The sequence below is a fragment of the Tympanuchus pallidicinctus genome, unplaced genomic scaffold (genome assembly GCF_026119805.1).
Source record: "Tympanuchus pallidicinctus isolate F22 unplaced genomic scaffold, pur_lepc_1.0 scaffold6, whole genome shotgun sequence".
Classification (NCBI taxonomy): domain Eukaryota; kingdom Metazoa; phylum Chordata; class Aves; order Galliformes; family Phasianidae; genus Tympanuchus; species Tympanuchus pallidicinctus.
Window position 1 is genome coordinate 15845575 of NW_026294780.1, and position 15645 is coordinate 15861219.

General features: G+C 46.5%; 1 protein-coding gene across 2 annotated transcripts in view; it reads left to right on the top strand.

Moving 5' to 3' along the window:
* Positions 1 to 8188: 8188 nt before the first annotated feature.
* ARHGEF7 (Rho guanine nucleotide exchange factor 7) overlaps positions 8189 to 15645 on the top strand; it is a 105933-nt gene continuing 98476 nt past the window's right edge. The window contains exon 1 of one of the 2 annotated variants that reach the window (XM_052705887.1): positions 8189 to 8496. In XM_052705887.1, the coding sequence (XP_052561847.1) occupies positions 8332 to 8496 (165 nt within the window). In that variant the 5' untranslated portion in view covers positions 8189 to 8331. The remainder of the gene's footprint in view (positions 8497 to 15645) is intronic. The other variant, XM_052705888.1, reaches the window with a different exon arrangement.

Below are 15645 nucleotides of genomic sequence, written 5' to 3' on the forward strand. Positions count from 1 at the left end.
TTGGCAAACTCCTCGACGCTTTATTTTGGGAGCTCAGCTGGCTGCTGCAGAGGGACAGTTTCCGCTCTGTCTGAGCACATCCTGTGCTGGTTAAATACCTCAATCATGAACATATGTTACAGGAAATGCAGTTGTAGCACATAGTTCTTCTTTTTTTAACATTTTGTATTCTTAGGCTTATGACTAAAGGGCAGTGTCAAAGTTCATGGTCTAAAAGGCAAGAGTTCTTGACAGCCATCTTTTTTTTTTTTTTTAGGTTCTTTAACTTGAAACATGATTCTTTTTTGTTTTAAATGCCTATTTAAAGCTGTAATTTGCAGTAAACAATTAAATACCTTTGTTGAAGCTAAATTACTCCTTATGAGAGACAGATCCTAATGTTTACAAACCCAAAAAGAGAGCACTGCTTAACTAGAATAGCTGAATACACTCTAAGTTTGTTTGCTTCAGTTCTTTGGAGTTATTTCTTCCACTACTTGGGAAAGGAAGCTGCATTATATCCAGCTTTGTAGTCCTGCAGGCATGAGATGTCATCACTTCTTTCTCTCTTATTTTATTTTGCTGTAAAATACAAATACAAACACACTTCAGATAGAACCATACAATTTAATAAATACAGCCCTAAAACATATTTTAAAATAAAGCAAATGATCTGTCTCATACTTTGCAAATTAAAGCATTCAAACAGAGTCTTAAGCAAAAATGCCCAGAGCACAAACTTTTATCTTCTTATTGTATGGATCAGAAGCTCTTCCTCAAACAGTCCTGCTGTGTCTTTTTGAGGAGTTAGGGCCTCTTCCATGCAAATAAGACTTTGTCACACAATATTTAATTATGTTTAATTAAGGCTATAGAACATCTGCTCCTATAGTTGCTTAGGCACAGATCCTGTGTTAGCTAGCAGGGACTGAATGAAAATGGTAAGGTTGGACTGCAGCTACTATGAAGCCAAATGCACAATGAGACATTTCTGTGTAATGCTTATATGGTATTAAATACTTGATCCATAATTCTAACCATTTAAGCCTTTAATAACTGTGATACTAGCTGAAAGAATATAAAGATATCAAGCAACTGCAGAACTCACGGCTTTATTATTTCCATTTATTTTTTATTTGTGCAAACTGTTTAGCTCTGTTCCAATCACAGTGTTGCATTTGTTTAATATATCTTGTTACAGCTTCTGTATAAAAAACAAACTTTGTTTAGATCAATATTCAAAATCCTGTGAGATTCAGAGCAATTTTCCCTGGACATGAATTATTTCTTCATGCATTAAAATCAAGAAGAGAGAGCGAGGAAGAAAAATCCCTATAAAATTCCCCCTGGAGAACTTATAATTTGGGGGAAAAAAAGGAAGTTTATATTCTACATGGAGAAGGAAGGAGCCTGGAAAACGTGTGATCTTCTTGTGTCAGTGCTCCTCCAGTTGTTTTGCAGTTTCTCCATAGCCAGTTGGATCCATTCGCTACACATGCAATGGTGCGTGGTGGTGTATGATCCATCTTCTGCAGCAAAAGAGAAACATCCTTTCTGGAAGGATACAGACTCCAAAGGATGCTCCCTTGCTGGAGCTGGTAAATGGTCCAGTTCCACTTTTAAGGAAATAGCAGCGGTGGATGGTGTCTCCAGGTTTCCATTTGTTATTTCAGAAAGTTATTAATGACAGGAAGCAGCGATGCTTGCCTTTTGCTCTTGAAATATTTCAAGATGGAAGATGTTCAAGAGACTTATTTTTAAGCTGGTTTGAGTAAATGGAGTGCAGTTGTAGAGGCATAAGAGTGGCTGATGGCATTTTTTTCCTAGTTGGTTTAGAAAACAAGCCAAGCTCTACTCTAAACTTCTGAGTAGCTTTAGTGTCAAGAGCAGCAAGTTGGAATTGGTGCAGAGGACACCGTCTATGAAAGATCTGCTTTCTCCTGGCTCAGCCTCATCTGTTTTTTATTGCTAAAGTTCTCTGAGCTTGCAATCTCAGGTGGAGCATTTCTGATGGAAGTCTGTCCCCCAAGTGTGGACTCTTGCTATACAGATTTATATGATATACATAGCCTAGAAAGTTGCACCAAAGAAAACATGATGCTACCTTTAGCTTATTATTTAGTTTGATGGAAGGGATTATTCTTGTCAGTAGAATTTGCAGGCAGAAGTTACTACAGATTAAATTGATCCGCAGTGATGTCTTTTGAAAAAAAAAAAAGATACTATGAAATTTCATACTTTATGTTTAAAACATTACTTTTCCTTTCCTTTGCTCTGAAAAGTAGGAGAACAGTCAGATTCTGAGTGGCTCTTGAATGTTTTGTCAGTCCTTCCTCATGTAAAACTTAGAGCTCATTTGTGAGAATTTGCTTGAGAATGTACTCCAGTGTTTGACTCCGTATCAACTGGTTCAATAATCCTATTTTGGAGAAGTAGATAAAAATGCATGTGCTGGAGTGTAGCCGTGTTATGATAATCATTACTGGTTCAGACAGTTGTATGGGTTTGGATGGAACAAAAGGATGAAAAAAAAATACGAGTTTGAATTGCAAGGGCTACATTCAACTTCAACCTTTTTTTTAATGCTTTCCCCTCCCTCCCCTTCTTTTCTTTATTTCTTTCTTTCAGACTTTGTCTCATTTCCTAGTATATATTTGCAAGGTTAAATAGCTAGATCAAGTTATTTTGGTGATGTTACTTCTTCACAGCAGCATGAAGCTGTGACATTCAATCCACAGCAGTGGAGCCAAATAGCGTTTGAGGATCTCTGCGTACATTATTTATGTCAGACATCAAAGCGGGAGGCTCACATTTAGGTCTCACCTCAGCCTTATGATTGAATTTAAAGGCAGCAGCAATGCTGTTGTGAGTTATGCATCAACTGTAAATTGTTTACAAAACATACCTGAATGTTAAACTACCTCAGATCGTTGCGGTGTGATTAGATGGTGAATGTAATTTACGTGACGAGCAGCAGAGAAGTTCTTCCTTGTACTAACAAGCATGCATTAAAACTGGCTCTTGCTGGCTTCCTTCCCTTAATATCCTTTGCTTCTGAAGTTATTGTTTGATACACTTCCCCATCCCAGATTAGTGCAGGTAGTGCTGATTTAGCGCTATTTAGTGTTGATGTAGTAGTTGCACATGTTTCTTGTGACCGCCATATGCGGTGAGAAGCTTTTCCTTTCTGAACCGAACAATTATAGACTTGTTTTGCTGTTAAACTGAATATGCAAATAATTATGAGGAAAATAGGCAGCGCTCCCAGTGAAGCCTCTGGTTTCCAAGTTTCATCCAATTAGTACAGAAGGAAGCTTTCTCACACAGCTTTTATCATGGCCTGTTTCGCTGATCAGCTTTGTAGGCAGAGAAGGGACAGAACACTCCCCAGATCAGAAAGCAAATATAGAGCCAATCCATTGCAGTAATCACTGCATGTAAGCTTATAAATACCTTCACGTCCAGTCATGGCAGGTAATACGTTGGAAATAGAGATCTTCAGTGTTTTGGAAGCGCCCTACAGAGTTCAAGCCAAACAATGAGAAGCTTATTTTGCTTAATTTAAAAAGAGATTTTATCTTAACTACACTGTTTCCCTTTTGTAGCTGTATCTGATAAGGAGATGGAATATGCCTGCTGGAAACTAGCTGAATGATGCTGAAGCAATGATTGGAGTGCTGTATTTCAAAATGTATTTGACATAAATGCAGAAACCCTCCATTGGGAGTTAAATCAACAGAGAAAAAGGAGAAAAAAAACATCAGGCAATCCTCAGCCCTCGGTCCTTACAATGTTTTCTGACCTATTTACCATGCTTAAAAGCAAGGATATCCTATTGCTTTGCTGGAAGCATGGGATTTATCACAAGGCCACTCATTAACAGAGAGAGGTCTGGCCTCTGCTGACGAAGATCATTTTCACATTGAACTCTGAGAAACTGCAGGAGAAATTAAGAGAGGTCTAACCCAAAAGATGCTAAATGACAGCAGTATGCAACCACTAGAATTCTGTGCAATCCAACTTGCCAGTGACTCTCGTTTCTCCTCTCCAAGCAGATGTGGTGTGACTCTGGGAATATAGTTTGGCTTTTATATGTTTCTGCATCATCAGGATTCAAGGCCTCTAGAAGATCCTGTTTGCTAAGCTGCTTGTTGTCTGACTGCCAGTTCATCAGAGCATACTTTGCAGAGTTACTTGGCTAAAATGAAAAGCGCCGAGAATGGCAATGGCAGCACACAGGACTATAAAAGCTAAGGAAAAATGCACAATTTATTGAGCACTGGGAGCTCACAAAGAGAAAGGCAAAGTGCTGAGCCAAATAACCATCTCCACAGCCTATCTCTAGCAGGTAGCTGCAGTTTTAATCTGCAAAAAAGGTGGACCTCCACCCTTCTCCTGGTGCCAGATAACAGAATCAGAGCAAACCCTTTAGTCTGGGTAGATAAAACTTCACTAAGCCAAGATCTTCAGCAAGAATTTTGCAGGAATGGTTCATTTTCCATGAGATTTCTTTCAAAAGGAGCACTTGGGGAACTTGATGCTGATGGCTGAGAGTGGCAGGAGAAAAACTGGGGTGAAACAGCAGTAATACAGAAACCTACAACCTAAATGGATATAATATAAATATGTGATCACCAGGGCTGAAAGGGTGCAGATGTTGACTGTAAGGCAAATGGTGACATTTATTGATTGTAACATTTATTGACTGCAACATATATTGGCAGATCATTAAATGGCCTCTATCACCTTGGCACTTCAATACCAACTGCATGCAAAATACACATCATCAACAAATCATACTGGAGGACTAAAAATAAAAACTCTATAAACTCACGTGGTATGATGCAAAAATAGCTCAGGGAGCATTTACAAGCCTGGTGAAGACAACAGCTGCTCATGCTGAGCCGTGCTGCGTGGGGCAGCACAACCCCTGCACCCAAAAACAGCAAGGGATCAGCAGAGGGTAACATTTGCACTGCCAGATAGAGATGGTGATTTACCATGCAAACCTGGACTGATCCAGGTTTATGGCTGTATCAAGGGCCACTGTGTGTAGCTTCTGGCCCAGAGGTCCTATAGCTCAGAGCTTTTCTTCCATTAACCCAGTTGGCTAAATGAATTCTCCATGCAGTGCTGAACGAATGTCATTAGCGTTGCCTCTGAGAGGAGGAAGGGCTTTGAGTGTGGTTCTGCATGTTTGACTTGCACAGAACACTACCCACCATGATGAATGCTTGGCCCAGTCTGATTCTGATAGGGACAGGACTGGGTGAGCCCAATCCCTGCTGCAGCCAAGTCATAGATCTGCTTTAACCACCCATCGTGTGCCCTTCTAAAAACAGCTGGGCTACCTTCCCCACTGTTTCTTAACAGCACTGAAGGATTTTACAGACAGAAGGATCTTTTTTTTTCTTCCTGAATTCTAGCATTAATGTAATCAGAATCTGCTTCTATGCATTTATTTTTGTGATAGCATTGTCGTTGAGCTTACATGGCTCCTGTCTATCTGTGATATTTACTCACAGTGGTCCTACCCCCTTCTCCAGGCTTTCTTTTTCCAGATGGAATGAGCCAAGCTCTCAGATCACTGCCACGCTTCTAAGGAGTCTGTTCCAGTGTGATTTCAGTTTTCCTGAACGCAGCTGTCCAAGTCTCTGTGCTGCAGTCTAAACGAGATTTTACCAATGACTCTGCAAAACACCCTTATTCTGCCCCAGTTCCCCATCAGGCGTATCTTAGAATCCTCTTTTTGTGGATGGTCACATCAGTGCTCTGAGATCAATGTCTGCAGCCAAAGTTTTAGGGCTCGTTCCTTAGCGATGTCACAGACTCATCAGCTCGATGGAGCAGTGACAGCTGCTCCCGGCCAAGACCTTCCCCTGCAGCTCATAGGACGCAGACCGTGCTGGGATCTGGAGGCAACTGCCAACTTCCCTGCCCCCAGGACCTTACCCAGGGGAACCACCGACTCACTGCCACCCAGTCTGCAGCATTATGAAGGTGCTTACTGCATCCGCGCTAACAGAACACAGGGTAAATTGTAGTAAATATAAATACACATGAAAAATATCTGGATATCTTGAATCCTGTTTAATTGAAATTCAGGACCTTTTCAATCACTTGTAGCCTCTTTGATTCCTAGCAGTCCTGTTCTCATTCTTCATTTCTTTCCTGGTCTTCATTAAGTGTGAATAAAATACTTCAAAAATGCCAATCAAAATAGATTTCTTTCTGCAGAGGGAGCCCCATGTGACTGTTGTCCTTCTCCATTTCTTCCTTCCCCAGCTCTAACCTTCATCTATCACACGTGATGTAGACTGGGTGAGGACCGTGCTTCTATATTCATCTCTGCCTCAAGCAGAATGCTCATTATTGGTTTCTGGGAGAATAAAGAACACAACAGATCAATGCCATTATCTCAAGCTGCACTTAGAAGACAAATGTGGTGCAGCTGTTGCACTGATGGACTCAGGAGTACAGAAGCAGGGCTACATTTGGGGCTGTGGCAAACTAGCCAGAGGGCTCTGAGGGCACTTCCATCCAAAGAACACAGCCAGGGTAGAAGTTACAAATTCTCCAAGGATGCAACGCTGAGAGTTGTCTTCATTGACCTGAAAAATGAAGCAGATGTTAACAGAACTTTCAAAAGTGATCTGACCCAGTGACAGCATTTCTGCTTTGGCATGGCTCTAACAGCACCTGCCATGAGATAGCACAGCAACTGGGCTGTAGGCTCGAGGGCTTTAAGTTGTGTGCCAGGGGAGGCTCAGATTGGCTGTTAGGAAAGAAGGAGCTCCTCAGGAGTTGTGAGGCAGTGGCACAGGCTGCCCAGGGAAGGGTGGACTCACCGTCTCTGGAGGTGTTCAAGAACCTCGTGCATGTGGCACTGAGGAGTGTGGTGTGGGCACGGTGGGGGCGGGCTGGGGTTTGGACTAGTGGTCTGTTCTGACTTCAGTGATTCTGTGATTCTATGCAATTGTAGCTGGGGAAGGTTTGAGTGATTTGGAGGAGAGCGCCCGCTGTCCCCAGAGTATGTCTGCCTGGCTGGATGTGACTTGTGTCACCAGCCATGGGATTTTGCCTCCAGTGATGTTTCTCTGTGAGGGGAGGGATCTCTGCCTTCTGCAAACATGTTTTAGAAATACATCTCTCTTTGTTTTGTTTTGTTGGTTGCTTGTTTAAATAGATGAAGTGGGTCCAGAGGAGGGTCATGAAGATGGAAGAGCTTATTCAGTCTGGAGAAGGCTACTGGGAGACCTCACTGTGACCTTCTAGTATTTGAAGTGACCTTACAAAGAGGAGGGGGACCTTTTCACACATTCTGACATTGACAGGACAAGAGGAGGGGGTTGCGGGGGAGGGGGTAGCTTTAAACTAAAAGAGGGGAAATTCAGTTTAGATGTTAGGTGGAAATTCTTTACTCAGAGGGCAGTGAGGCGCTGGCACAGCTACCCAGAGAAGCTGTAGTGCCCCATGATGGTGCTCTAGGCCAGGTTGGATGGGGCCCCGTGCAGCTGAGCTGGTGGGGGGCAGCCCTGACCATGGCATGGGGTTGGAATGAGATGATCTTTAAGGACTCTTTCAACCCAAGCCATCCTGTGATTCCACGATCTGTGTGTTTACTGTGAAGTACTGCTCTGTACGGATGAGACTTTTTCTCAGGAGGATGTAAACTTCCATAGGGCGAATCTCCCTGTGAGAGTTACCTGCTGCGTGGGAGCTCTGGTTTCTGGTCAGACCGATGTTCAACCTGTCCCCTCAACACTGAGATCCCGACCTTGGTTTGGCACAGGGAGAACTGTACATCCATCTAGAGCACCTCCTCACTGCTCCAGAGGCTGACAGACGAGGCAGTAACAGCCAAAAGAGCCCCAGCCAACCTGGCCTTGATTGGTTGCCTCTCTAGGCAACCCATGCCAGCGCCTCACCGCGCTCGCAGTAACGGATCGATCCCGAGCACCCTCCCGCTGCAGCCCGCTCCCCCGTGCCGCACAGGCCCGCCGCAAGCAGCCTGCGGAGGCGGGCGGCTCCCCCAGCGCTCCGCAGCCGCGGAAGCTCCGCGCCGCTCGGGCCGCCGGGGGGCAGCCGCCGCCCGGTCCGATTCCGCGGGCGCGGGGGAGGGGGGTCCGCGGGCGCGCAAGCCCCGTGCCGTCACGGGGCGGGGAGGAGGCGGCTCTGCGGCTGCATGTGTGTGTGTGTATGTGTGCGTGTGTGTGGCGGGGCGTCGTCATCCGCATTCACATGGGGGAGGCGGGGGCCTCGGCCTGAAACCCCCGCCCGGGGAGGGGAGACAGCGATCCCATAAAGCCGCCCCCCCTCCCCCTCTCCCCTCCAACCCAGCTCCGCGCGGCCATGACTTCGGCCGAGCAGACCGTTACGTGGCTGATCGCCCTGGGCGTGCTGGAGTCGCCCAAGAAGAGCATCGCCGACCCCGAGGGCTTCCTGCAGTCCTCCCTGAAGGACGGCGTGGTGCTGTGCCGCCTGCTCGAGCGCCTGCTGCCGGGATCCATCGAGAAAGTGAGTCGGGGGGAGCGGGCTTTGTCAGGCCGGGGGCGGCGGCACGGCGCGGGGGGCACGGCGGCACGGCGGCCTCCGACTCGGAGCCGCCGGAGGTTCGGTGCCGAGTTCCTCCCGGAGAGGATGGAGCCGGCGGGAGGGAACAAAAAGCGCTCCCTTAGCCCCGTGGCCGCCGCTAACATTCACGTTTCACAATTTGATTTCCTTGTGCCGCTGTATAATGCGGGCTGTTGTCCTGCTTGCTTTCTTTATTTTGGCTTTCTGGAGGCCTCCGTGTGCTGGCACACCTCATGGAGCCAACTTTCCCCATCTTGCTGGTGACTACTGAAGGTCACCTGGCAGGTGGCTGTGGTCACCTGGTTTTCTGGAGCCTCAGAGTTGGAAACCTTTGAGCTATGTAGGGTGCTGGGTTTGGAGCAGGCTCTTCAATTCCCCACAGATTGTCACTGCTTTGTGCTGTTGTCCACCCTGCTATGTTTGGCAGCTCGGTGCTGTCCTCATGGACTGCAAGCAAATGGGGGATGTGGAAATGACACTGGAGCCCACAAGTGTTATGGAAATGACACAGGAGCATGAGTGACACAGGGACCAGCACAGGGACAGCTGCTGTGGCCTGGAGCAAGCTACCCATGGAAAGCGTGGAGTCTCCTTCTCCGGAGTGACTCAGAACCCACCTGGGTGCTGTCCTGTGTGACCTCCCCTGGGGAACCTGCTTTAGCAGAGGGTTAGGCTAGATAGATCTCCAGAGGTCCATCCCAACCCCTATGGTTCTGTTACTCTGTGTGTGTGATGCAGCTGGAAATAATGCGTGTCCACTCCTTGGCAGCAGTCACACGTTGGGGTGCAGACCCCCTCAGGAATAGTTTGTTGACAGACATCCTTCTGTCTGCATGACAGCCGTGGTGGTTTCCCAGTCTGTCTCGCTGTGCCTCCCCGCCTCTGGTCTCCAGAGCCTCATGGAGCTGGGTGCTGAGCACTGGGGCAACACAGGGCTATCCCTGCACTCCTGATAAGCCTGGGAGGATGGAGTCTTGAGATGGAGTAGGGAACAGGTTCTGCTGCAGGCACATTGAAACAGATATGAGTGCGATGGAAATAAGTGCTAGGAAAGTGTTTTCCAACTTCACGTGCTTCTGTGTACGGTGCAGCTAGGAGTGGCTTTGATGTGAAAGAGAGGCGTGCTTTTGCTATCGTGTCGAAGGAGACAATGCTTCTGATACTGGGGTCCCTTCCCAACCCCAGACCTAGAGGAGGCTGTGCAGGGGCACAGCTTCCCACAGGAGCTGTCAGCGGGGTGCTGCTATCCATTCTGCCATACAGAGATGAGCCTAATGGTGCAGGGATGTGCAGGGGGTGATGATGAGCTGGGACGGCTGGCAGAGAAGAGAAGGCCTCTCGGCCTGCCACCTACCCCAGTCAGCCTGTGTCCAGCTTTCTGCTAGAGCTCTGTATATCCACTAATTTCTTTGTTTTGTGAGCGGATCTATACGTAGTTTTTGGCCTTTCACGCTGTGCTTTCTAGCCCATAGGTGCCTTTGAAAGACTCACGAACTCATGTTCCAGTCCAACTTTGTGCATATGCTTTCTCTGTAGTTTCAGTGCGTACCCCACTGTGGTAGCTGGGAGCACGAAAGGAGTATGTCTGAGCTATTTGTATAATACTATTCTCTTTTTTTTCTTCCTGTGGCTTGCCAATAAAACATATAACATTAATATCCCTACGTCTTTGTATCCTGGTATTCTTTTTTCCCCCCATGTCTTTTTGTTTTTGCTACTACTGTTCATTTATAGAGAATTATTTTTATACTGAGCACGTTTTAAATATGAGTCCCTTTATTCCCTATTTGTCCTGAAAGTCTTCAGTTCAAACCAGACTTGTCTGAGCTCTCACCAGTACCTGGTTTGAGCCACAGATGTAGACTGGTTCAGCTCTCAGTATCATTTAACAACACAACTTTCTATGAATACCTGGCATAAGCAAGAAATTGGAAGACTCCCTCAGCTTATCTTCCTGTTAATACAAAATAGCAACTAAAACCAACAAAGAAGGATTGCTTATCAGTTTCTCGAAGATGTTTTCTAGCAAATGCTCTAAAAGCATTTCTTTCTTTCAAAAACTGTTTAGGAAGAGGACTCAATGCTCACAGGAATTTAATAATGTATTTTTGGCACTTTGTGCTTTGAAAGCCTCTGGGTACCCTGCGAGTAATTAGTAGACTAATTTTAGTAAATAAGGGTTGTCTGCCCATACAAGGAGTGAAGCACCTGAAGGTCAGCTAGCAGATTGTTTTTCAGTCAATAAAATGAATTGGTGGGTTTGAGGGCTGGTCACTGTTCTTCCTGTAGATTGCATTGTGTTTGTCTGCTGACTTTGTGCAGAGTAACTCCTTGTCAGGGAGCATTGGCTGCATTTGTTTACAGAACAGCTGCCTGTCTTGAGCAGCAGACAGGTATTCAATTCATCTGATTCCAGGAACTGTGAATGAGAGTGCATTGGAAGGCAGCATTACTATGCATTGCATCTCTTGCTTTTGGGCTGCTGCTGGCCATTGCTGCAGTTGTGTTGCTTTTGAAGAGTGGCCACGAGGAGGTAAAGCCAGGCAGGATTTGGGCAGAGCAATGGGCCCAATGAACAGTTTTGTAACATGGGAAAGGGGCAGAAGGCAGAGCAGTTGCCTGCAACCAACAGGGCAGTGACTGCCACCTCCCTGTGCCCAAACCCAGCGATGCCTCAACTCCTTAAAGCTCAAACTTGCGTTGCACCAGTCTGTGGATCTATGCTAGTGGATGGAGAGCTGTACTGAAAGTCATTTGAATGGGAAGCCAAGGTTTTGTGTTACAGCTTCTTTAAGGCTGAGCGGCCCTGGGGTCAGGGAGAGGCTGCTGCAGCCATACTGCCATGCAGTTGTTCACTGTGTGCATGTCTTCTGCTGCGGAGATCATTCTCCAGACAAATCCCTCCATTGCAGGCCCATTTGACCCACTTTTGGCATTGTAAATAGAGATTAAAACTGGAGCGAGAATTTTCCTTGTCATCCTTTGCTTCGCGCTCCATTAAGTTCTGTTTGTACTTTCATTTTTGGCCAGTTGCTCGACTGAAATGTATTACTTTGAGGACAGCTCCATTGGCTTTGGAGGAAACGGGATGTTCTTTTGGGGAGGAAGGAGTACTGTCTCTCAACTGGGAACTTCTGTGACGGTCTGTGACCCCTCTGCTATTGGTGCATACCAGGGACTAAGGACAGCCTTGACTGCTGTGCCTGTAGGGCCTGGCCTCCTGGAGGATGCTTCAATGGTGCAGTTGTGCAAGAGGAGTCATGGGAAGCTGGCTGGGGCAAGAAGGTAATATGTTTCCTCGCTGATGGAGGCTCAGTATATGGTCAAAGCAAAACTTGTTTCTCCCTCCGGAGGACTGGGCACTGGGGTCAGCGTTTGTGGTTATTTGTCGGTGCTGGGTTGGGACTGATGGGAGATTTGACCTAATGGTTGAGGTCTCTGGAGAAAAGAGGCATTTTGAATTTTAATTTGGGAAGAATTGAGCTGTGTGAGAATCCAAAGGCGAATGGAATGCTCTTCATGAGCACAAGCACTTGGAGTCTGAGTCCCCAGAAGGAGTGTCCAGGCTGTCACGTGTTGTGACCATCTCAGCGGCATTGCCTTATGGTAAGTGTAAACGCCCTTTGCTTTGTCCAGATGAGCTCTGTGATCATAGAATCATAGAATCACGGAATGATTTGGGTTGGAAGAGACCTTAAAGATCATCCAGTTCCAACTCTCTCACCTGGACTTGTCAACCACTAAATCAGTAATTTGGTCAGCTTGCCCAGGGCCCCATCCAACCTGGCCCTGAACACCTTCAGGGATGAGGCATCCACAGCTTCTCTGGGCAGCCTGTTCACTTCTCTCTGATTCCACTTAGCCAAGTACTTCTCTCCTGGTGACAAAGAGTGACCTGACTGCGATGTTTCAGACTTTGCAAATAAAGGGCAGGTGCCTGGGAGCCAGCACTGATCAGAAGCAGCGAATGTTGCAACCAGAGACCTTTGCAAGAGTGCAAGATGAACTGCAACCAAAGTTGCAGAGACTGAAATCAGATGCTTGTGAGGCAATGTGAGCACCCTGTGAGCAGTGCCACCCATCAAGTGGCAGTGCCAGCTGCATAAGCAGTCTGAATTTGGGAAGTAGCTCTGATACTTGGTGGGGCTGCCAAAGTACACCTGGCTGAACTAAAGGACTGCCCTGTCAGTGCTCATCAAGACCCACAGGAAGGCACTGAAGCAGCAGCAGGTCGTCCGAGGACTAGGCCAAGGAGGGGAGAAGCAAAACATTTGATGCATTTGATGTGTGTACGCTCTCTCCCCTTAGCAGCAGTCCTTGCATAGAGACTCCCAAGGAGATTATTTGCTTCTGGTAAGAGTATTCCCTGCTGGGCAGCTGTGGCTGCCTGCACAGGGAGACTGATGTTGCTGCAAGGAGGGTGAGCCTAGCTTCTGGGGAAAGCTAGCCCAAGTGAGATTGTTAAACTGCTGTTTTGTTGTTTTTTTTCTTTTTCTAAGTAGGTCTGATTCTCAAAAGTGTTCCTATGAGCTTCCTCATGGAACTGTGGTCCACTTACGGAGTTACCATTGACCACACTGCCTTGCAAGTACAGAGTACAGGAGGGGCACTGGTGGAGAATGCTGCTGCTTTTTGCATTTATTTGCTGGCTCTTTAATTCTGGTGGCTCTGATGTACAGAGAAAGACTGTGCCAAGGAAGCAGAGGACCAGTATCTGTATTTGCTGTCCCTTTTCCTTCAAAATCACACCCTGTTAATGCTGAAAGGTCTATACAGACCTTTTGATATGCCAGACCTACGGAAGAAAGGGTAATTAATGAAGCTATTAATGAGGGAATTGTTTTAATGAGAAAAAAATACAGAGGAAATTTAGTTTTGCTGATCTTGTTCTCTATAATGCCCTCTCCACAGCTCCTAGAAGATACATTCTTTCTAGGTTTGTGTGTAATACTTAGAACACACCTGGCACTGCCTTAGCCCTTGGATGCCCTGCTGTTACCCAGGCCATTCTCCAAACACCACATGTCTGTGGCTAAGAGCTCTGGGGTGCCCAATGTGCTAGGGAGCAGAATGCTCCTCATTGTTAGGGTGAAGATGCCTATGGTTGTAACTGAAGCCTTAGAAAAACTGCAACTGTGGCCTTAAAATTGAAAGTTTACAAACTCTATATAATTCATATGCATACATATATGTATGTAAAATCTGCTTTTGTGCCACTGGGGGGAGGGAGAGGTGTCTTGAATATTCATATTTACTAAATAAGACTTTTCATTTGTTACTGCCCAGTGTTTGTGAAGATGAAGCTTCACAAAGTTTCAGGCACAACAGGGCTTGCAGAGATGCTGTGAGTTGGCGGTGTAGCAGGGGCACCAGTCATGTGCTCTACCTGGATTCTGCCCTGGATGGCTGAGCCTTCCTGCCCCATCTCTAGCTGGTGTGAGCCCCTGATGTGGAGCAAAGCAGTGCTCTCTCCGCTCGGCGTCGAAGATGTGAGGTTGCAGCTGTCAGCCACCACTGGCGCAGGTGATGAGCTGAGAAGTTTCTGCAGCCCAGTTCTTCCCTGTGGACCTCAGCAGGCAGAGACCCTCCTGGTGCACGATGGGCTGTTCTGGTCTAGGAGAATGTCATTCAGGTCTCCATTTTCTGGCTCTGCAGTGAGTGCGATAGGAAAATGCTGGCACTGTGCCCAGGGCAGGGTCTCTGCTGTGGGATTTTAGTAGGCCTGTGGAATATTTCCTCACATTGAGGTGAAAAAGCAATCAAATCCCACACCCCTGGCAGATACAACTGTGCTGACAGAGCCGTGCTTTCGTTGGCTCCATCGATGTCACCGGGGGAAGTACGGTGCGGCTGGCAGAGGAATTCCCTCTCTGGCATATGTTACATCCACACGGAGGACTGGTGCCAGCGCTGCTAGCAGCAGAGCTCTCCCAGCGTAAACAAACCCTGAGTGATTGGGCTCCCACCGCCTCAGCTCGTGCTGCGCAGGCGGTGCTGCCGGGGCTGTGGGAGGGTGCGAAGCCCCCACCTGCCTGCAGGGTGCTCCCCAGTTATCCGCTGCAGTGGGTTTCCAGCAGCCTCTGCCTTTACCCTGCAGCAGAATTTCTTGGTGTTTCTTGCACCGAGCAGCTCCGAGGAAATGCTTTTCTTCCTGTGGGCTCTGTGTGTTCGTTCCTGCGGTTCAGTAACATAGCACAGGGCTTGGCACATCTGCATGCATGCAGGTACCATCATTTACTTTAAAACACACACACACACACACACAAAAAAAAAAAAAGATTTAGAAATATCTGGAAATGCTGGAAAAAAATACTCATCCAGATGTAACCGGACCTCTGTGTGCGTATTCACGATGCTTTGTGCATCAGTAGAATCCCACCTGGTTCAGTTCACAGAGTGGGTCTACAGGTGGCTCAGAGCTGCAGCTGCAAAAAACAGCTTTCATCTTCAGCTTTCCATGCTTGACATTCTCAGTTTCTTTGTGCTGTCTTAGCATAGGGTTGTTTTTCTTTTTTTTTTAGTGTGCCTGGAGATATAAAAATGGAATGGAAAAACTACATGTAATGTAATGTGAAAACAAAACTATCATTTGGAATACCATGATGCCCTTAACTTGATATGTTTATATCTTAGCCTTAATCAAATATCTGTCTCGTGGGAGCAGGTTTATAAACTTTGATGGGAATTTGATCAGGGTCCAAGGGAATTAACAAAAGTACAGTACTTCCACTGCAAAGAACATACTGTTTTGCAGGATGTTGTTTAATACAGGTGCAGATCTGGAAGGATGAGCTCCAACAGCTGTATCAGGCCCACAGTGTGATTTTCAAATGGCAGGTTGAAAAAGAAAAAGTGGCTCTAAGCGTAGTGTGGGACTCAAAGAAACAGCTTATTAAGGCTGCCATGGAATTGATTGACATTCTAAGAACACTGTAAATTTTCTTCCCAAACTTGAAAATATTAGCTGAGGGCTTTGGGGGGCTATTTGCAATAAGGGAGAGAAGCAGCTAAAGCAGAACATCAGTGTGTTTCAGTGCAGGTCACTGTCCATGAAGGCTGGTTAGATGCAGCAGTGTTCTGGGACACATGCAG